Genomic DNA, 22,046 nt, shown 5'->3' with positions numbered 1-22,046 from the left:
ACAAACATATATTTAAATAACTTTTAGATTAATATTTTTGGATTTTGTCGTTTAATGTTAATCACGATTTAAATTAATATTTTATTTTAATTTTATAATATTGTATATGAGTTATTATTATTATTTGTTTAAAATGTACACATGATATTTTAAATAAATGACTTTCACATGTATAAAACTTCTTGTATTAGATACTAGCTTACGTAATACATCCCCAAAGAGGAGTATATTTATTTTTAAAATTTAACAATCTATCAATCAATCCGTATTGTTCCGCAATACAATAGTTGGATTTTGCCTAATTCCTTCATCTTTCTTCTCAAGACTTAAAACACTACTTCCCTTGCGAATTACGATTTCAGGAACAGAACAGGTTCACCGTACGAAGTCGCAATTTCCCGATGTATCGGCAACAACTGACTTCAACGTCGTCGTCTTCTAGCCGTCCGATGTACAGACCTTCGATATACCCGAACGTTGGTCAACCTGGTCACCCCGTAGTCCCTCCCGCACCCCGGACCTCCTCTTCCCCTTCCTCTTCCGGTAAATTCTCTTACCTCACACACACAAAAAAACTTTTATTATTCATTTTTATATTTGTTTATTTTGATTTTTATTTATGGCAGCCGGATTGGGCATTAGAGTTGTTTTGAAACCAGATTATCGAATTACTCCTCTGGTACTTCCTTTTTCCGGTTTTAATTAGAGGAATAAGTTAAGCTGTCAGAGCTATCCGGTTAATTATTACTGTTCTCTTTTGCAGCCTCAGTTTTCGCCGCAAGTTGGGGATATTCGTCGAAGCAATTTCCAGTTTGATTTCGAGTTTGAGAGGAAAATCTTGGCTCAACCAGATGCGGAATTCATGAATTTGAGCCAACTTGACTTGGAAAATCATCCTTCGGAACCTACCCAATCAACTCCTTCCTCCGTACGTTTCTTCTTATTTCAGATACAGTTTTAGACTTCCTTTGAATCTTCCAATGACATTCTAACTTGTTTGTTCTTTGCTTTATTTACTTTGAGCTACTGGAATTTTGTTTTGACTAAACCAGTCCATTATCTTTGAAATAATTTAAATCATTTGAATGTGCAGGGTGCAAATTCGGATTCTGTGTTAAACAAATACATTGCCTCCGGTCTCAGCCAAGAAGCTGTCATCATCGCTGTTGCAAATTATGGAGACAGTCCAACCAAGGTATGTTAACTATTCATCCGAAGAGTTATAGCACCTGAACCTGATGATTGTACTTGTAAACATTGTGTATGGATTAATTATTGTCCTAACATAGAGCTTTGTTGAAGCATTTCTTTCTTGTGATGTAATTTTCCGTAAATGTAAGTAGGATTTGATTTCATTCTTCTAATATAGCATGCTATGGTTTTACTTATGTTTTATGCTTGAGACCAAAGCCTCCTGTCTACCCGCTTTTCCTTGATTAGCAGGCACAGAACAAGAGAGTAATTCTGGTTAGTTGCGTTTGCATGCTAGAATTCCTTCCAGTTATTTAGTGAAGCACTCCTTTTTTGTGATGTAATAATATGAAAACACCTTAATGTCTTCTAGTATAGCATGTTATAATCCGTGTGCTTGAGATCAAGACTCTTCTCTTCCTGCATTATCTTGATTAGCAGACGCCAAACATTACAGTAATTTTGGTTTAATTGCATGCTAGAATTCCTTCCAGTTATTTAGTTAAGCACTCCTTGCTTGTGATGTAATAATATGAAAATGTAGTTTGGATTTTGATTGCCACCACAACCTTAATGTCTACAAGTATAGCATGTTATGATGCACCGAATGTTTTATGCTTACGATTGAGGCTCTTTTCTCTACCTGCATTTTCTTGATTAGCAGACGCAGAACATTACAGTAATTTTGGTTTAATTGCATGCTAGAATTCCTTCCAATTATTTAGTTAAGAACATGACAGTAAGTTGATTAAACAATGTATTTTGCTGGTTATTTATTTTTCGTCTTTGGTTCTTTAGGTTCGGGAATTTGTCAATGGTTACAACCTACTGCGAGAAATGGGATTCTCAGCAAACAACGTCGCTGATGCTTTGCTCGTGTGTGACAATGATACTGACAAAGCATTGGCACATTTCCTGAACAGCTCATCATGAGGATGATATAAACTAGATACAGTATAGTTTTTATATGAAGAAAAACTGGGAATTATAATGTGATACCAATATTTTGCTTTTTTCTTTTTCTTTCTGCTTTGAAACAGATTATACATATGGTCATTCTAGGATGCTTGTAGCGAAAGAAAGTATTACCATGTTGTGTGTATGGACTTAGTGCTTCTCAATACCATTGTTCTGTAGGATTGGAGTCCGAGCAACTGTGTCATGTTGTTACATTGGTTATGACAGTGGCCTTCATTTTCCGGTCTCTCAAATGGCCATCATCAATTTCAAAAATTATTTTAATATATTTGTATATACTCGTCAATAATTTTTAGTTGTGTAAGAATAACTAATTTCAAAAATAGAAAAATACAAATACCTAGCATATTTAATAGATTATTAGATTAACCATTTTATTCTTTTTTTTATTAAATTAATAAAAAATGCTCATCATTTTCTTTTAAATATTAAAACCTTTAATTTGTATTTATATAAGTCCTTCATTTTTTAATATAAATTAGTTTATTTGAAATAATAAATTGTTTATATTCATTGGGAAAGATAAATGTGATATAATAATTATTTATACTTTTCGCATATTTGAAATTTAGTCTTCCTACTTTTATTTCAAGGAGTTTGATTTCTTTATTTTTCGAATTTAAAATGCAAGTTTAATTGTTAATATCATTAAAATTCTCATGTTAAATTCATGTTTATTACTATGCTATTTTTTTGTTATATGGCTAGGCTAATAAGAGTATTTTTTATTTTAAAATTTCTCACCAAGAATTTAACTAAAGAATTTTAACAATGTTAATAATTGGGTCTAAATTTTGAAATATGGAGAGTACATGAGCTAAATTCTTGAAATATAAGTACGGAGATTAAATTCTAAATGTACAAAAGTACAGAATTTATAAGATATTTTAACTTTTTATCTTTTTTAATTAAACTATACCCAATGTTATTAAATTATTAATAAATTTACGTTTTAATTGCTCTACTTCAAAAGGTTACTAAATGACCATTAAACTATTTGAAAATTTTCATTTAAGTCATTAGGTTATTAAAATCGTTGTTGTATATGGATTCTTTGTTTGCACTATTTGCACCAATTAAAAGCTCTCATTCCTCTTCTTTTCTACAGTTTAATTTTTTTTCACGAAATAATTTTGAATATCACTAATTTACGAATCAAAATCTAAACAATTTTCTTCTTTGATCTCCAACACTAACTGCTAGATTAATTTGAATTTAAGGTATATTCTTCTACTCGTTGATTATTACTAATCCATTCCGATCATCGAATTGTTGTTTGGAGCTTGTTAGATGAACTTTCTTAAAAAATTAAATTTAACAGTGCATTAATTTAAATAAAAACTCTAACATAATTTAATAACTTAAATGAAAAGTTTTAAATAGCTTAATAATATTTTATATTTTTTTGAAGTTGAGTAATTAAATTGGAGTTTCACTTATACTTTTTTGTGTTTTGCCGCCACTTCCCACTTCGCGCCAACAAATACGAAAGGTAAAGCCTAAAACGAAGTCGTTCAAAGTGTATTTGTTCCTTTGATCTCTTCTTCTTCTAACTTCAATTCTTTTATTTTTATACATTTTCTTACCCTTTTCTCTACCTTTCTCCATTGTCTGTGCAATCAAACTGTGGCTTGATTTGTGTCTATTTATTTTCAACTAAATAAAAGCTTTGCAGTTTCTTCATTCTTCATCAATGGCGGCTGAAGCCATAGACCCATTCCCAAACTACAGCAAAACCCAACGCATTGTTCTCCTAATAGACTTAAATCCACTTCTCCATCTCCAAGACCCAAATCCCTATCTCAAAACCCTCATTTCTTCCTCCAAAACACTCCTCTCCTTCCCTCCTTTATCCTCTTCTCTCTTCTCTTTCAAGCCCTTCTTTTCCTCTCTTTCCCCTCTCCTTTCCTCCTCCAAACTCCCATTTCCTTCCTCTTCTCTCTCTTTCAATCACTCAGATTCCACCCTCCACTCCCTCACTCATTTCCTCACTTCTCTCCCCACCATAATTAACAAAGCCTCCTTCCCTTTGTACCCTTCTCGGGCTTTAAATCTCGCCGCCTCATTGCGCCAGCTCGTGCATGAATACGCCTGGGACCCACTAATCCCCGATCCAGTCGTCGGTACGACGTCCAACTCTGGTAACTCCGTTTTGATTAGGTCTAATTTGGTAATTTTGTTATCTCCAGTTCATAGGGACCTGAATTGGGTACGTGAATTCTTTGACGTGAAAGTGGATCATGAATGTTTGAATGATTTGGGTTCTTTTGTTAAGCAGTTTTCTGGGGTTTTCGGGAGTGTCAATGATGCGCTTGTTAGTAGGGATATTCATTGTTGCTGGGTTGATTTAAAGTTTCAGCCTTGGGAAAATGGTGATTTAGAGAATTTGGGGTTTAAGTGTTTGGGGAATGGGATTAGGAGTTTAGGTTGGGGATTTTGTTCTTCGGATTCTATTGTTTTAGGTTCTGCAATTGTTCCTTTTGGTTTGATTTATCCCAACATTGCAGTCTCGTCGAACACTTCTCCTACCTTTGAGTTTAATGATGATTCTGGTAGAAAGAGAAACGCCCATTTAAGTCTTGAGATATTAGATGCCACTGGGAAACCGTTAGAATGTAAGTGCTGTGAGCTTGAGTTTGTCAATTTCAAAATGTGTACCAGCAATCAACAAACGAGAGCTGATAACCAGAAGAATAGCTCCTTTTTGGATCAGTATTTGGGTGGAGTAACCAAAGTACGTGTTAGGGCGCTGAGGAGGTATGATGACTGTGAGAAATTTGAGGGAAGCTTCTTGAATCCGATCATTGTTTGTAAATCCTTGGGAAAATCTGGGGAAGATAAGAAAGATGATTCAGGTGAGTTTTATGCTGATAGAGTTCTTCAAATACTTGCAAGGGATATGGGTGAACCATTGGCGAGAAAACCTGTTGGGATTTGGCTAATCTTCTTGAGTTTTCTTCATAGGGAAGGTTACTGGGCATTGGTATCTCTTTCGGATGGCGATTCCGATTTGCATACAGGAATCCTGAAGCCATTCACTGTTTTTTCAGCTATGATTTGTATAACCGGTGATGGGTTCTGCCCTAACAAGTTTTTCGATTCTAGTAAGGTTGATTCAGCTGCTGCAAAAAGAGATGATGAAAATTTGAGGCTCCATGTTGATTCAAAACATGCTCTTGTATTTTCAGATTCTCAATCTCAGTCCTCACCTTCCCACAAGTTTGCTGGAAAAAGGAAGAACAAAATAAAGTCACCCTTGCCTCATGACCTCACCTGGAGTGCCTTCTGCCAAGCAGCAGTCGAACATTTAGAGATAGATTTAGAAGCATGTTACTTTTCTAGGGCCTGTAAATTGAAGAAGTTAAAATTTCTGAAATGCTGGATGAAGCAGGTTCAAAAACGTGGTCATGTGAGCTTTAAGATACAAGAGAGTGCCAAGCCAGATCAGGATGCTAAAGAAGAAATCAATCATAGACCAATCGAGTTGCCTCAAGATATTGAACAACTGGCATCTTATTCTGCATCAGCTGGAGAAGGTTGCTTGAGAGTTTTAGATGATGCTGGTAATGATTTTTGTTCACGAACTTTAGAAAATTTCTTGGATAGTCTTCCTAATAAAATTAAGCAAGGGCTAGAATCTGGAGAAGTAGAATTAGGAGCTTTTGCAGAACGGCTCATGCGCTCATCTATTTATTGGTTATGTCAAAAGCATGAAATTGAAGGCATTTCAGAAAGTCAAACCTCTCTGGTGCAAACTAGTGATGCTTGTGCTAGCAAAGCTGCTGTTCAACTAATCGAACTTTTATTGAGAGAGCCAAAGGACTTAGCTGCTGTGCATAAAAGGAGGGATCAATCCTCTCAGGCATCAGATTCAAGGTCTACTGAATCTGCTTCAGCTAATGTAGTTAGAGAGTATCCTTTTTGTCACCCTGCATATTCATGAGATGCACTATATCTTTATTTCACTTATAACAATAAGTTCTCTTTTCTTGATTCTATGCTTGCAATGGTTCTTCTTTTGCTTTTGTATAGTGAACAATTGGCTCTAAGCTCAGCAAATTTCCTTAACATGATGAAGATACGAATTGCAAATTTTGTTTCGCATGGAGATTCTTCAGTCTGAAGTTGGTGCAATTATTGAGGAGCCTATGAAGCAGAAATTTGTAAAACAAATTTGCTCGCTACTGGAGTCTATTCAGTGCCATCTTGATGGTGGCTTTTTTGGTGATTGGAGGCTTGACAAGTATGTGGAAAAAATCATAAAGAGCAGGTACATATTATATTACTCCGATTTTTCATTTTTCACTGTAGTACTTGTGTCTCTCACTCGTGTCCTATACATATTTGATAATGAGTATCGGTAAAAAAACCGAGGCTAAATAAATTATCTCTTTCTAGAGAAGTTTTAAGCATATAACCATCGATAAATAAATTTTGGAACTTATTTGTTTTTTGGAAAGTAAATTTTGGAACATTTAATTTCAGGTATTATCTCTCTCTTGGAGATGTTGTTGATAGAATCTATAGGAAGATGGACTTGTTACTGTTTGATGATGAGGATGAATTGCTAAATCATCTACTGAACAGCGAGGACAGTAACCGTTCCTGGAAAGAAAAACCTGAGGAAGATGTACACTCCAGAAATCATGAACCAGTTTCAATAGAAGAGGAGTCCCCCCAACTGCAGAAATATGATAACAAAAGAATTCTCCAAGTAATGAGGACCGAGGAGCATGAACTGAAACTGATTCAGGCTCAGGAGATGAGGGAGAGGGCTCGGCGTTTCTCGTCTTTTACAAGTTGGATGCCAGATTTACAGAGAGTTTGGGCTCCAAAGCAGCCGAAGGCAATGAAATCCAAGTCAGATAATCTTCGGAAACTATCAAAAAGGAAGAGTCGCAGCAAGGCAAGCTATGACATGGTATGTGAGACCCCAATGACAGAAAAGAAGCGGTCAAGCACCTGCAGAACCACCACCGATGACAAAGATGACTGTGGAGACTGCAGAGCGCACCCTCATGGTCCTGTCTCAAAGGCTTTGTTCCAAGATGATATGTAATAAGAATAACGGTTTCTCACCAGCAGCTGACATAATGCCTTTTAACAAAGTAGAAGGAAGTTGCTTGGTGCCATGAATACACCGTTTAACATTGCAAAATATTTAACCAGACTGATATGATCTTAATCAGTCTCTGATTGTTTGTGAAGTAGTTATAACTAGGTTTTATTATTCAAATGGTTAATTTCATGTAAACTTACAACTTTAAACGTTAAGTAAGATGCCCATTCTTTTTTCCCGCTACTGAGGAATAAGAGTTTTTTCTTCTTCTTATTATTAGTAGTATTTTGTTTTGGGGATCTGACCAACATTCTCAAACCTTACCTCCTCTGACATTAATTCTCGTATAAGTCTGCCTAATTAGGAACCGCTGGGACCAAAAAGCTAGCATTTCAAAAATCCACACTTGCTAATGAGAGCCGTTACTCCTCATTGCCGCCATTTCTCAACTGCCAAGCAACTAAAAGACTTTGCTTCATCATCATCAACCCCGAAACCTCAACCTATTCTCAATGAAGATTTTTGCGGTAAAATATTGGACCAATACCCAGATATCAGAACGTTAAGAAAGCTCCATTCCAAGATATTCAATGACCAACATCTTCGCTTCAACCCATCTATAGCCATCAAATTAATGAGAGGTTATGCAGCTTGCGGGGAACCAAAAGTCACACGCCACATATTCGATGAAATTACTGAAAAGAACATCGTTTTCTTTAACGTCATGATGAGAAGCTATGTAAACAACCGTTGCTATCACGATGCTCTTCTTATATTCAGAGAATTATCTACTCATGGTTTCAGCCCTGATCACTATACTTACCCTTGTGCCTTAAAGGCATGTTCGGGTTCTGATAATTTGCGGGTCGGTTTGCAAATCCATAGTTCTGTGGTTAAAGTTGGTCTGGACTTGAATCTTTTTATAGGGAATGCGCTGGTTGCTATGTATTCGAAGTGTAAATGTTTGGTCCAAGCACGGCGAGCTTTCAATCAAATGCCTATCAGAGATGTTGTTTCTTGGAATTCAATGGTTTCTGGATACGCCCAAAATGAATGTTTTGATAAAGCATTGGATGTTTGTAGGGAAATGGAGTTATTGCGGATACAACCCGATGCTGGGACTATGTCCAGCCTATTACCAGCAGTGACCAACACTTCCTCTGATAATATTTTGTATGTTAAAGAAATGTTTTGGAAGTTGGCTAAAAAAAGTGTGGTTTCTTGGAATGTGATGATTTCGGTTTTTGTGAACAATTCATTGTCAAGTGAAGCTGCCGATTTGTATTCACGTATGGAGGCATACGGGAACGAACCAGATTCTTTTACCATTGCTAGTATGCTTCCTGCTTGTGGTGATCTTTCGGCTATTTTTCTTGGAAGACGAATTCATGAATATATCGATAGGAAGAAACTCCTTCCAAATTTGGCACTGGAGAATGCATTGATTGACATGTATGCAAAGTGTGGATGCTTAAAAGAAGCAAAGGCAGTGTTTGATCAGATGAATTTTCGGGATATTGTGTCATGGACTTCTATGATCTCAGCTTATGGGATGAGTGGCCAAGGTTACAATGCTGTGGCCCTTTTCTCTAAAATGCAGAACTTGGGTCTGACTCCAGATTCTATTGCATTTGTCTCAGTTCTTTCGGCTTGTAGCCATGCGGGGTTACTGGACCAAGGGTGGTATTTCTTTAACTTGATGACGGACCAGCATAAGATTGTTCCGAGGGTAGAACATTTTTCTTGTATGGTAGACTTACTTGGACGTTCCGGGCAAGTAGAGGAAGCCTATAATTTCATCAGAAAGATGCCAATAGAACCTACTGAGAGGATATGGGGAACCTTGTTGGGTGCCTGTTGGATGCACTCTAACATGAATATTGGACTCCTTGCTGCTGATCATCTTTTTCGATTGGCACCCGAGCCATCTGGTTATTATGTCTTGTTATCGAACATATATGCGAAGGCTGGTAGATGGGAAGATGTTACAACTGTTAGATCAATCATGAAGAGCAAAGGGATCAAGAAAATGGCTGGTGCTAGCAATACTGAGATCAACAATCAGGTTTATACCTTTCTTGCTGGTGATCAGTCACATCCACAGTCAAAGGACATCTACGAAAAATTAGACTTTCTGGTGGGGAAGATGAAAGAGGCCGGTTATGTCCCGGAAACTCAGTCCGCACTTCATGATGTTGAGGAGGAAGATAAGGAAGGTCACCTGGCTGTTCACAGTGAGAAGTTGGCTATTGTGTTTGCCATTTTAAATACTAAATCGGGGACACCTATTCGAATCACCAAGAATCTCCGTATCTGCAGGGATTGCCATATTGCTGCTAAGCTCATTTCACAGATCACTGAACGTGAAATCATAGTCAGGGATACTTATAGGTTTCATCATTTCCAGAAAGGTGTTTGCTCATGTGGGGATTACTGGTGAATCAATTTTGGAAAACTGCTGCTGAATTCGCATCATATGGGAATATAAGCAACAGAGATCCGTTGTCCATCATTTGATTGGATCTGGCACGACATAGTTGTATGTTGGTCTTGACACTACAGGCTGCCAGTGCTGCCATTGTACCCAAAAGTCTCTAAGTGGCCAGGTTCAAAATCTGTTTATCTTGAGAGGTAGGTGGTGAGTGGTGTTATATATGCTTCATATAGCTTAAAAAGCTGGGAATGAGTTAATGCTTAGTTAATTTATTCACCAATACTTCCTTGTCCTATATTCTGGTATGAAATATCAGATATGGACAGTTTTTTTAAGCAACACTTCTCATTAGTGATAAACAAGGCTGGAGCCTTGCGTGTAACCAAAATACATGTCTTCGCTACTTTTTTGATTTGGTTTGAAAAATAATTTCAATACAACTTGTTTATGCTTGTAATGTTACCTAGTTTTAGATAAGCCTCAACGCAGTGAGAATACTGTAGTAAAGTAACGATATTGCAAAGCTCGACTTCATTGGCAGTTGATGTCTTGGACAACTCTGGTCTCCATGTTGAGTAGCATGGCGCAACTCATTTCTGCAGATTTCTTTTTCTTGATCAATTTCATCAACTGCACTTTCCCACTCAATTTGGAATGGCATGTCAGTGCCACAAACCCTGCTTTAATATCATTTTCCAAGCTTGAATTATTGGGTATATTGTTTGAGTTCAATTCCACTGTCACATTCATCTTCTTTGTGGATCTTGCCTTACTTCTTCCTCTTGCAACAATTGCTTCCCCAACTCCAACTCCCCCGTAATCGAACCAAATGGTGGTGTTGTCGAATTTGAAGTGGCCGAAATTTGTGTTCTTGACAGCAACTTGGGCGCTGAGTTTCATGTTGAAGGAAACAGGGGTGGGGGCTGCCGTGAGATCCTCGACGGTGACAGAGGTGAGCCTGAACTTGGGGTTCTTGATACGCATCACTGTAAGTGAAAAAACCAAGATGACAATAGTCTGGAAAATGGCGAAAGCTGCTGCGTATACCACCAATTTCATGCGTTTCTTTCGCTTCAGCTCCTTGGATGCCTCTGCAGCTGACTCCGTTCCTGTCTTTCGCTGTTCGTAACTTTGCCCCGCCATTGCTATATTGTCAAAGGAAAAGGGTACTGTTCTTTCTTCGTGTTGACTCTTGGAGTTCTCCAATGGAAATTCAAAGAGAGTTAGCTGAGATTGAGGGATTCGTAATATGAACTCCATGTGTATATATATATAGCCAACTTCCTGTTGATAGTGTATGCGTTGTGTGAAACAGTTAGAAAAGTTAGAAACCAGAATCCAAGTCTTTAGATGCTGTAACAATGTAGGTAATTGCTTCTATTTTGTCAGACCAAATATTCCACATTGTATATTTACATAAAATTAAAAAAAATGTTGAAAAAGTCTAAATCTGGTGCATTTTACACAAGTGAGGTGTCCTTATATTTGAGATTTCATATTATTTAAATCATGTTGATCCAAATTTATTCCAATTATTAATATAGTTTTAAAACTATTTATTGTAGTTATATGTTTTCTCGGTGACAATAAAAAATAGAAAAAATCTGAATTGGAATAACCGACAAACCAAGCCTGCAAAAAGAACAACTCAACAGAATACAGCACAATCAACACCAACAGTAGGAAAACGTCAAAGAAGAACATCTATGACTAGGGCATCTGCCACACAATTCTTTTCTCGCAGGGCATGGAAAAACTGTATGTCCATAATCTCCGTCGCCAATCATTTACTGATTGATTCTTTTATGGGTTATTGAAAGCTTAATTTTTCTTTGTTAGGGTTCAATTAAATTTTTCATTTTTCATTTTTAGTTTCAGTGAAATCATTTACAAATTTACATCTTTTGTTGTCAAAAAGAATAAATAAATTAGCATACTTTCGACATTCAAATTTGATTGTAAAGCTTAAAACAAATCATATAAGATCATTTTGGTGACCTTAAATTTAAATAAATTTCAATGTCAAAATAACAAAAATAAAAATACTAACTTCTTTTAATGAAAATTAAATGAACATTTTAATTTCCTTCAACTGTAAAAATTAGAAAAGAAAATTGATACTTGGGAATATATCAAAGACAACTTGGGCATTGGCTGAAATTTAGTATTTATTTTGGTTTTTGGTAAAGGCATGGGGCATCTCATATCCACGGTGGAGCTAGGCAAAGCTTATTCTAACCCACCATCCATCCTTCACCCTCGTCATCCTCATAACCACCCCGCCATTTAAAGTAGGCTCCACCGCTATATCGCCGCCTTCTTAGCCACCACCCCTTCCATCTCCTTCCACCAACTCCCTCCAATCCCTCTAGACCCGGCTTCTTACGACTCCCCCGACGCCCTCACCAGCGACCTCGTCAACCTCAACAACGTCCATGTCCAAGTTGCCCTCACTTCCACCCTTCGCTCCCTCATCATCGATCTCTTCTGCTATCCAGCTCTTGAAATCGCCGCCCATCTTGGTATCCCAGCTTACAATTTCTTCACTTCAAACGCCAGTTGCCTCTCTCTTTACCTTCACTTACCTAGTATTTATCGAAACACAACGGACAACTTCAAGGATGTCGACACTGTTTTTCACCTCCCTTGCTTGCCTCCCACCCCTTTAAACCATTTACCAGATACGACGCTTTTAAAAAACACCATAGAATGCGATTTCTTGATTAACTGCACCGCCCATTTGGCGAAATCAGCTGGTAATATTATCAACACATTCGAGACACTTGAGCCCAAGGTCGTCAAAGCCTTATCTCTAGGTTTCTCAATTCCAGATGGTCCAAATCAAACTCAAACGCCTCCAATTTTCTGCGTCGGACCGCTGATTGATACGCATCGTAATGGAAATGGCGATGAAGGAGAAGAGTGTTTGAAGGAGAAGCGTGGTGTTCTTGTGTTTTGGTAGCATGGGGTTGTTTTCCAAGGACCAAATGATGGAAATAGCTGTTGGATTAGAGAGAAGCGGCCAAAGGTTCTTGTGGGTGGTGAGTAATCCTCCTCCCAATAACAATAAACAGGGTTTCTCCAAAGGTTCTCACCCATCCTTGGAAGGTTTCTTGGAGCGCACTAGTGACGGAGGGCTCGTCCTCAAGGCATGGGCACCGCAGGTGGCGGTGTTGGTCATGACTCGGTGGGCGGGTTTGTGACTCACTGCGGATGGAACTCGGTACTGGAATCCATTTGCACTGGTGTGCCGATGGTTGCATGGCTACTTTATGCGGAACAAAAGTTGAACAAAATACTGTTATTGGAGGAATTGAAGCTGGCTTTGCCTGTTAATGAGTCAGAGAATGGGTTGGTTAGCGCGAAGGAGGTAGTGAAGCGAGTCAGAGAGTTAACGGAAACGGAGTGAGGCAGCGGCGGCACGGAGTCAGGGTGGAACATCTCGTGCTGCTTTGGCCCAACTAGTTAAGTGTTGGGCGCAAATGTAAATAAATCGGGGGGCTGATCCACCATTGAGAAATGAGAAGCCCGTCCATGTATTATTAAAGATTACCGTAATTTAGCATTATTATTAGACGAAACATGTTGGATTAGAGGGGAAAGCCAATAATGCTTATTTTGTCATGCAAAGAATTAATTACCCACATACATCCCTTTAAGCTTATAACTATTTATTTATTCATTTTATTACAATGGAGGCCACGTTGAATACTTGCGGATAATTGCATCAACTAAGCTCTGTAATCGACTTTGATTATATCCTTTACACACCTTACGTGAAAGCAAGCAACATAATCTCAATACGATCTGTCAAAATATAAACATTGCTAATTTACGATTTTTATTTACCTAGTTCGAAAAGAAATTCGATTTGGATGAGCATCTTCAGTTCTTTCCAACCTGAAACCATCGTGCCGAATCTGTCTTTGCCAAGCCTGAATGGTAATCGCCCACATTTGCAACAAATAGCGGATCTCTATTTTCGACTTTTAACTTGTTAATCTCACTGTCACTCCTATTTCCCTCTTCAGTGCTCTCCAACTCTCTTATTAGATCGTCCATAGTATTATTCAAACTAGACTCGCTCATTTGTCCATCTCCCGTTGACATGCCAACCATTGTGATCTTCGGAAGCAAGGGATTAGCTTGAAAGTGTTGCCTTTTGCATTCCTTTGATGGGCTTTACATTCAAAAAGGACAAAAGATCAGTTTAATAAGTACGGATTAATGATAAAAAAGACATTTATATGAACAATCAATATGGTGGTACCTTGCATCAGATTTCTTTCTAGGTTTTCTTTCATGTTTCAACCATGGAAGACTAAACCAATCTCCGAGAGGAAACCTGAAATCTTGTCTCTGTCCATCATCGGCATTAGCATTATCAACAAATTTGAGCTCTGTCATGTTGCTATGTGTTTCAGGGCTGGAGAGGTAAGTGGCTGGCTCTGAGGCTCTAAGAAACGAAGAAGCACTCCTGCAACAGTGTAAACATTGCATCAAAACCTATTTTCTCTGTCTCTCCGTTTTTCTTGAAGTACCTGAGTCAGAAACCCATTTTAACACATATTTGGACATGAGGATATGAACCTCCTTGGACCCTCCAAGTACATGGAAATCTTAAAGAAAGAATTAAACATACTCATATCAGGAGATATATCTCATGTCCAACGCTCTTACCCAACTCCAAGCACCATAGATAAAAACAGAAACAATAAGACCTAGCTCCATTGTATTTTTGACATTTCGACATTTAAAATATGAAAAAAAAAGGATCGACTGTCTAGTTCTGATGTACATAAGAGGAAAGTTTATTTAATCAATAAGAAAAATAGGACCAGTTTCACTGCAAATATTACAAATATTTGTAGGAAAAATCAACTTTATTTAACCATTCAAGCCTCAGCAAGTATAAACTGTAAAGACATTCTATTTTTAAAGAATTCTTTTTTCTTTTCAAGAAGTCAAGGGAAACATACATCAGTACTGTAAATGTTTAACATCACTGTGTGACAATGAGAGTCAAAGTGGCATATGGTTTACCTTCTCTCAAATGAATCAACCATATAAGGAAATTTTGGTTGAATGCCCATGGCTTTTCGCAACCACCTATTACCTAGGAGTACCTTATCTACAGCATAGAGAAGCTGAATCTCGGTGGCCTTTGAAATGACACTCAAAGGTATGGCAGGAGGAACCTCATCCAGAAATTCTTGAACCTGTGAGATAAAATAATAACACAGCAGTCAGCAGTCACACAAATAACAACCCAATGTTATTGTTATACGCAAATATTAAACAAAGTGCATTCTAAATTGCCTCCTCTATCTCTAAGAAGTCTATTTTGATTGCATTTATGGTATAATACATGCAGTAGACTCTTTTGACAAGCATACACTTTAGCAAACAAAAAGGGAAAACCGAAAGTTGTACATCTTTTTGGCAAATACTATACTAAATCCCAAAAAGACTGCATCTATTTCTCACAAGGCTCCAAATTTTGAACATAAGGCAAAAAGATAGACCCTAAAAATTTTCACTATCCCAACTATCCCACAACGTTTCAAAAACCATAACAGCTGAACTATTTGATAATCCCCACATTCAATTTGCTTCAATCACTGCCATTTAACACTTTTAACTTTCTATATAATGCAAAACTTGAGAGTAACAAATCTGTAACCTCTGGAGGCTCCCACATGCTATCTTCAATTTCTTCAATCACTTCAGCTGATAAGTTATCATCAACTACATCTTTTCGGCGTTCTATGTGCCGATTTTGAATCAAACTACGGAAATGCTGATCAACGGACTCTTCCAGAATATCATCCAGCATGTTTTTATCAAAGAAGTAAGGAGTATACCTGATGGACAAAACAGTGAGCTAGACAAGCATCAAAAACCCTAACTCAGCTACTTAAAGATATCTGCATTCCTAGATATGAGAACTTGACGGAAACTCTATGCAATCAAAATATACAACACTTTGATAGAAAGAGAACCAAAGAACAGACCACTTAACCCCATCGGTAGTAACTATTGCAATATCCAAGTTTTGAGCACCGAAAACAGGAACACCATCAACCTTTCTCTTTCCATCACTTTGTGGAATTTTCTTAAGAATTTTGTTGGCAGCCTTTACCTGTGAATACAACAGATGTTTTCTTCATAAAGAAAATCTTGACATACCATAAGAACAATTTTTATACAGCAAATGCTTACAATTAGATGGTACCTGTTTTTCATTTGGAACAAACTGAAATAAGTGAGGGTTTTCCTGTAGAGGGATTATTATATGTGTTAAAATTCAGTAAATATTTGGTTGGAAAACCCAGCACAGTATTGGAAGTCATACATTATATACTACTAGTGGACTAATAGAAGTTACTCCAACAAACCAAAGCATATCCAAAGTTTCCAAACCATTGACAAGTGACAAATTGTAACATGATTAGATGTTTGATTCTCGATGTTAAAGCAATAGGAGTCAACCAACGAAAATTAACATCCAATAGACACGAAGGGACACAAAGTTGAATCAATTTAACTTTACCTTGAAGTGGTCATATGCCAAATCAAGACGACAAGCACCCACCACCCCACTCGGAATATTAAGTCGCTTGACATAATTAACTAAAAGAAAAACAATACATCATCTTATAAGACTGCAATTTCTTTCCAACCAAAAGCTAAACTGGGCGGAAAAAAACCCATACCTGCATCACCTAAATCTATAAAGAAGCGAAAAACAGGGCCATTCCTTTCACTCGTAGTAATGTTTGCAAATATCTTCTTAAGCCACTCCGGTGTTCTAAACATCAATGGATATAAAAAGAACTTAAATTCAAGCAAAACAGAAGCAATTTCTTATATGAATTTACAGTTCTTGACAAAGACTTGCATTTAAAAGAATAACATCTGAGATTCAAATCATTCATCAAGAAATGGTGTTGAGCAAAATACATGTACCAATGATGAAAAATTATCAAATTCTATCAATCTCAAAGCTAAGATTAATTGAAGAAGAGACCTTTTAGAAATAAAGGGAATATTGAAGTGAGTTGAAATAGCCATAAGACCAGTCCCAGAAAGATCGCACATGCTAAAGACTCGGCCAACAAAGGCGGGGCCACCACTCTTGCCAGCGGAATTGAGTCCCGAAATCCTAACTGTTGATGGGAAGCCAGAGCTTGACTCGGCCGAAGACACTCCCTTGATTGCGGATTTGGAAGATATGGAGTTGGGCAGATTTGACTCTAAAGGCGAGTCTGCGAATGGAAGGCACGGCGGCGTTTGGGGAGTGGAGAAATGAGAGAAGACAGACGTGGTGGTGTTGCGGAAGAAGTTGGTGACGTTGCGAGGGAGTTGGTGGTGCGGGGGATCCGTCGGTAAGCCCATGATATTTTGGTCTCCAATTCAGGCTTTGTGATCGTCGATTGGCTCGACAGAAGAAGGCGCCTTTGCGACCTTCTTGTTGTTTGAGACGAGTGATAACTGATAAAGGAAAATAGGATTACTTATAATTTATTTATAGGTAATCTACAATTTAAGTAACTTCTAATATTATTTTATTTAAGGTGGAGCTGTTCATAGGCTAGGCTAGGCTGGGCTCAACTGACAATTTAGACTCATTTTTTAGGTTTGGGCTCACTTCGGCTTGAAAAATAGGCTTGAAATTTTGTCAAAGTCCAACCTGGATAAAGTACTAAAAGTCGGGCCCAGCCTGATCTACCAGTATTAATTTTTTATATATATTTTAAATATATATAATACATTAAAAATATTAAAAATATTAAAATAAATATTTTTCAACAAATTGAAAATAAATTTTAAAAAATATGTATACTTAAATAACACTAATATAGATATAACTTAACAAGCAAATGCCTCTAAAATAATAACAAAATTAACAATATAATAAGTTTTATACAATATCCAAACAATAACAACAAAATAGTAGCAACATAATAGTAAAATTGTAGCAAAATATGAAGAAAATAACAAGAAAATAACATTTAAAAACAATAAAAAAAGATTTTTTTGTCATTTAGTGAATTTGGGTCAGGCCGGGCCTAGGCCAAAAATGCCTTACTCGAGGCTCGATCCATTTTTTAAACGAGCCTTATTTTTTGGTCAAGCCCATTTTTCGGGTCTATATTTTTATCTAACCCTTTCACATTTTGGGCGGGCCTTCCGACCGGGTCGAGTTGCCCGACCCATGAATAGGTCTAATTTCAAGCATTCAATATTCTTTTTTAAAACCATTTAATTAATTTTGTAAATATTATATTTTAATTACAGTAATTAAAGTATAATGATTTTTTACTTAAATCATATTATATATATAATATAAATAATAAAATACAAAATTATACAACGATAATAAGTAGCTTATCAGTTTTTTTAAAAGATAAATTTTATTTTTAATTGATATCATTGTAATGTTAATTAAGTGATAAATAACTTAAAATAATATATATTATTAATAATTAATTGATATTACATTTAATCAAAATGTAACTCAATTGTATAATTTAAAAGAATAAGAACCTCTTATAAAAATATTATTGATAAAATTTTATTTGTTATTCATAATTAGTTAATATTAATTATTGGTTGAATTCAACTTCAATCTAATTATATAGTTAAAGTAAATCAGAACTGTTATATAAAAGATAAAATAAATTTTTTATTGTCAATTTAATAATATAATGAATATTAAAATTTATTTTTGTGGATTCAAAAACTTTTTAAAACTCGTAATTTATATATTTATATATTATGTATTATAGACATGGATATATATTATAATAAAAATAAATAAATTAGTCTAAATAAATAAATTATAGATTAGTGGACATTGAATGGGGTTGAATGTGGCCCACTAAAGGTGGATTTGGATGGGTGATTGGGTGCGGTGCGGTGCGTTTAGTTTACTTTTTGTCTCACGCTACAGTATCGTTATAGTGTTTAATCTCACCGCCACCGCAGTTTTTACACTAACCGCAGGTAAACGCACCACCCATCCAAACTCACCTTAACTCATTGGATCGGGTACAACCCAGCTCGTCCATTATCCAACGTCAGTATAAATAACCACCATTTCTTTAGGTTTTAAAGGTCGTTGCTTCTCTGTTGTTTCGGCTCCTGCAAGAAAATCGTAAAATGACTTATTTCGCCTTTGCTCTTCACTTCGTACCTATGGTACATTCTCTTTACATTTTGTATACGTATATACACGTCTGAAGTTGTTATTTGCTAATTTGTTTATATGCTCTACTAGAATTAAGTGACCCGAATCCTTATTTAAATAAAATACAGTGGTAAAATAAAATAAAAGTAAAATCCCTATAGAAGTACACTTCTTTTTTTTTTTAGAATAACATTTTTTAAACCGTATTAAACTCCATCTATTTGATATTGATTAGAATAAGGTGTTTCAATCTCATTACACTCCTATTAAAATATAGTTTTACAAGCCTATAAATAGACATAATCTACTCCTCTTGTAATTATTCGAATTCGACATAGTGAATTTTCTTCTCCTCTGCTCGTGGTTTTTTCCTGAAAGGGTTTCCACGTAAAAATCTGTGTGTTATTTATTTTTATTTCTCTTTCTTTGCGATATATTATCATTACCGACATTCTATTTTTACAAATTGGTACCCGAGCTTTCGGGTTGTTCACCTTAATCACGGTAATGACGTCTTTGAAGTATGGAATTCCGCTGTTGGATTGCAACACTAGATTCGCGTTGTGGCAGATAAAGATGCAAGTAGTTCTTACATAGATGGACTTAGAAGAAGCCCTACTAAGGGTAGATAAGATGCATTCGACATTGACGGAGGAAGAGAAGAAGTGCAAAGATTGAAAGGCGTTAACACAGTTACATCTGCATTTGTCTAACGAAATTTTGCAGGATGTGATGAAGGAGAAAACCTCCGTTGGGTTATGGAAGAGGCTGGAACAAATCTGTATGTCGAAAACTCTAACCAGCAAGTTGTATATGAAGCAACGTCTTTATGCTCATCATTTGGAGGAAGATGTGTCTATGCACGAACACTTAACAGTGTTTAAAGAAATTCTCTCAAACTTGGAACCCATGGAGGTTCAGTATTATAAGGAAGATCTAGGGTTGATTCTACTTTGTTCGTTGCCCCCATCTTATTCAACCTTTAGAAACATGATTTTATATAGCCGTAAGTCTCACACAATTTATGAGGTTTATGATTCTTTGACCTCGTATGATAAGATGAAACATATTGTGGTTAAAATTGACTCTCAAAGAGAGGGTCTTATTATTCATGAGAGACAAGATCGGAATGCTGATGATGATCGTGGAAGGACACAAGAATGGAATCATCACGGTAAATTTAATGGTAGATCGAAGTCTTCAAACAGAGGTAAAACTTATAACTTCTGCAAGAAAAAAAGGGTATATTAAACCTGAGTACTATAAGCTACAAAATAAGATCAAAAGGGAGGCTGCGAATCAAAAGGGAAAACAACCAAAAAATTCTGGTGAAACTGATGTTGTAGAAGACTACAACGATCGTGAACTTTTAGTCGCTTCTGTCAACAATTCTAAAGTGAGCGATGAGTGGATCCTTGATTTGGGCTGCACCTTCTACATGAGTCCCAATCAGGATTGGTTTAGACCTTACAAACAGTGTCTGAAGGTGTTGTTTTGATGGGAAATACTGCTTCGTGTAAAATCGCAAGTGTTGGAACAATTAAAGTTAAGATGCTTGATGGAGTTGTCAGAACACTTAGTGACGTACGACATGTTCCAGAATTGAAGAAAAATTTAATTTCGTTGAGTACTCTTGATTCAAAAGGGTACAAATACACAGCTGAAAGTGGGGTTTTGAAGATTTTCAAAGGTTCCCTCGTTGTGATGAAAGAACAGAGAAAGACTACCAAGTTATATATTTTGCAGGGTTCTACTATTACTGGTGATGCAATTGTTGCTTCTTTTTCCTTGTCAGATGATGATATTACTAAAATTTAGCATATATGCCTAGGGCATATAAGTGAGAATGGCATGGCAGAATTGAGCAAAAGAGGACTTCTTGATGGGCAAGGAATTTGCAAACTGAAGTTCTGTGAGCACTGTGTTTTTGGGAATCAAAAGAGAGTTCGATTCACTAGAGAAATCCATAACACGAAAGAAATGTTGGAGTATATTCATTCTGATCTGTAAGGGACATCCATAGTGTCTTCGAGAGGTGGAGCTAATTACAAGCTAACTTTTATTGATAATTTTTCCAAAAAAGTTTGGGCGTTCTTCCTGAAGTAGAAAAGTGATTTGTTTTCCGCATTTAAGTCTAGAAAAACTATGATTGATAAGCAGACGGGAAAAAAAATAAAGTACCTCCGTACAGACAATGGCTTAGAGTTCTATTCTGATGAGTTTAATAAACTGTGCAAGTCAGAAGGGATCGTGAGACACTTGACAGTTCGTCATACTCCACAGCAAAATAGCGTTGCAGAATGAATGAAAAGAACGATCATGGAGAATGTTTGATGTATGTTGTCAAATGCCAACTTACCAAAGTCATTTTAGGTCGAAGCAGCCTCTACTGCATGGTTTTTGATCAACCGATCTCCATCCGTTGCCATTGAGAAAAAGACTTTACAAGAGGTATAGTAAGGTAATCTTGCTAAATATTCTGATTTAAAGATCTTTAGGTGTCCTGCGTCTGTTCATGTTGATAATGGAAAATTGAAATCGAGATCCATTAAATGTGTTTTTCTTGGTTATAAAGCTAGTGTAAAAGGGTATAAGTTATGGTGTCTTGAAAATAGAAAAGTTGTAATTAGCAGAGATGTTGTTTTTGATGAAACTGCTATACTACCTAACTTATCTCTTAAAAGCTCTTCCAATAAAGAAAATTAAAAGCAAGTGGAACATCAGATTAATCAAGAATCTACAATAGCGTCGACTCTTCAAACCAGTACAAAAATTCAGAATAGAGTTGCTTCTTTACCACAATACTCTATCGCTAAAAACAGAATTAGAAAAGAAATTAAACCTCCAAAGAAGTATGCCGAGACTAATCTAGTTGCTTATGTTTTAAATGTGGCTGAAGATATAGATACAAACCAAGAGCCATCTAATTATTCTGAGGCGGTTAGTTGTGAAGACTCAGAAAATTGGATGTTTGCTATGCAAGAGGAGATGGAATCACTCAACAAAAGCAAAAGGTTATTCGTTGTAAATGGGTGTTTAAAAAGAAAGAGGGGACTCTAGGAGTTGAAGAACTCAAATATAAATCAAGGCTTACTGCAAAGGGTTACAGTCAAATTCCAGGAGTGGACTTCACAGATGTGTTCTCCCCAGTTGTGAAGCATAGTTCGATTCGAAATTTGTTTGGTATTGTG

The 22,046-nt window shown here is 36.5% G+C and overlaps 5 protein-coding genes and 1 pseudogene across 5 annotated transcripts; 4 read left to right on the top strand and 2 right to left on the bottom strand.

Annotated features, from left to right (window-relative positions):
* Positions 1–251: 251 nt before the first annotated feature.
* Positions 252–2,437, top strand: LOC105800139 (uncharacterized). Its single transcript, XM_012631072.2, has 5 exons — positions 252–543; positions 627–679; positions 764–928; positions 1,094–1,195; positions 1,990–2,437. Exons 1-5 carry the CDS (start codon positions 402–404, stop codon positions 2,122–2,124), a joined length of 597 nt encoding a protein of 198 aa, XP_012486526.1. The 5' UTR covers positions 252–401; the 3' UTR covers positions 2,125–2,437.
* Positions 2,438–3,741: 1,304 nt separating this feature from the next.
* Positions 3,742–7,504, top strand: LOC105800137 (uncharacterized). Its single transcript, XM_012631070.2, has 3 exons — positions 3,742–6,081; positions 6,248–6,439; positions 6,655–7,504. The coding sequence occupies exons 1-3, from the start codon at positions 3,863–3,865 to the stop codon at positions 7,226–7,228; spliced, it is 2,985 nt and encodes a 994-aa protein (XP_012486524.1). The 5' UTR covers positions 3,742–3,862; the 3' UTR covers positions 7,229–7,504.
* A 136-nt stretch (positions 7,505–7,640) lies between these two features.
* On the top strand, positions 7,641–10,102 carry LOC105800138 (putative pentatricopeptide repeat-containing protein At3g49142). The gene has a single exon (XM_012631071.2). The coding sequence runs from the start codon at positions 7,641–7,643 to the stop codon at positions 9,666–9,668; it is 2,028 nt and encodes a 675-aa protein (XP_012486525.1). The 3' UTR covers positions 9,669–10,102.
* A 91-nt stretch (positions 10,103–10,193) lies between these two features.
* LOC105797737 (late embryogenesis abundant protein At1g64065) lies at positions 10,194–11,059 on the bottom strand. The gene has a single exon (XM_012627663.2). It carries the CDS (start codon positions 10,920–10,922, stop codon positions 10,194–10,196), a length of 729 nt encoding a protein of 242 aa, XP_012483117.1. The 5' UTR covers positions 10,923–11,059.
* Positions 11,060–11,751: 692 nt separating this feature from the next.
* LOC105800136 (UDP-glycosyltransferase 88B1-like) lies at positions 11,752–13,321 on the top strand (annotated as a pseudogene).
* LOC105800135 (uncharacterized) lies at positions 13,313–17,169 on the bottom strand. Its single transcript, XM_012631066.2, has 9 exons — positions 16,693–17,169; positions 16,379–16,473; positions 16,216–16,295; positions 15,898–15,939; positions 15,677–15,804; positions 15,346–15,526; positions 14,706–14,881; positions 13,933–14,139; positions 13,313–13,842 (listed from the first exon to the last, which is right to left on the bottom strand). Exons 1-9 carry the CDS (start codon positions 17,058–17,060, stop codon positions 13,548–13,550), a joined length of 1,572 nt encoding a protein of 523 aa, XP_012486520.1. The 5' UTR covers positions 17,061–17,169; the 3' UTR covers positions 13,313–13,547.
* Positions 17,170–22,046: the final 4,877 nt, after the last annotated feature.

This window comes from Gossypium raimondii, chromosome 9 (genome assembly GCF_025698545.1).
Source record: "Gossypium raimondii isolate GPD5lz chromosome 9, ASM2569854v1, whole genome shotgun sequence".
NCBI lineage: Eukaryota > Viridiplantae > Streptophyta > Magnoliopsida > Malvales > Malvaceae > Gossypium > Gossypium raimondii.
The sequence above is the reverse complement of the archived record's forward strand: the minus strand, read 5'-3'. Positions and strand labels throughout refer to the sequence as shown.

Coding starts and splice junctions, on each gene's coding strand:
- LOC105800139 (XM_012631072.2), top strand. CDS start 402: ATGTATCGGCAACAACTGACTTCAACGTCGTCGTCTTCTAGCCGTCCG. Junction 544..626: donor CTCTTCCCCTTCCTCTTCCG/GTAAATTCTCTT, acceptor TATTTATGGCAG/CCGGATTGGGCATTAGAGTT. Junction 1,196..1,989: donor ATGGAGACAGTCCAACCAAG/GTATGTTAACTA, acceptor TTGGTTCTTTAG/GTTCGGGAATTTGTCAATGG.
- LOC105800137 (XM_012631070.2), top strand. CDS start 3,863: ATGGCGGCTGAAGCCATAGACCCATTCCCAAACTACAGCAAAACCCAA. Junction 6,082..6,247: donor TCAGCTAATGTAGTTAGAGA/GTATCCTTTTTG, acceptor AACATGATGAAG/ATACGAATTGCAAATTTTGT. Junction 6,440..6,654: donor GAAAAAATCATAAAGAGCAG/GTACATATTATA, acceptor ATTTAATTTCAG/GTATTATCTCTCTCTTGGAG.
- LOC105800138 (XM_012631071.2), top strand. CDS start 7,641: ATGAGAGCCGTTACTCCTCATTGCCGCCATTTCTCAACTGCCAAGCAA.
- LOC105797737 (XM_012627663.2), bottom strand. CDS start 10,922: ATGGAGTTCATATTACGAATCCCTCAATCTCAGCTAACTCTCTTTGAA.
- LOC105800135 (XM_012631066.2), bottom strand. CDS start 17,060: ATGGGCTTACCGACGGATCCCCCGCACCACCAACTCCCTCGCAACGTC. Junction 16,474..16,692: donor ATTCCCTTTATTTCTAAAAG/GTCTCTTCTTCA, acceptor ATTGATGTTTAG/AACACCGGAGTGGCTTAAGA. Junction 15,805..15,897: donor TTGTTCCAAATGAAAAACAG/GTACCATCTAAT, acceptor TTGTATTCACAG/GTAAAGGCTGCCAACAAAAT.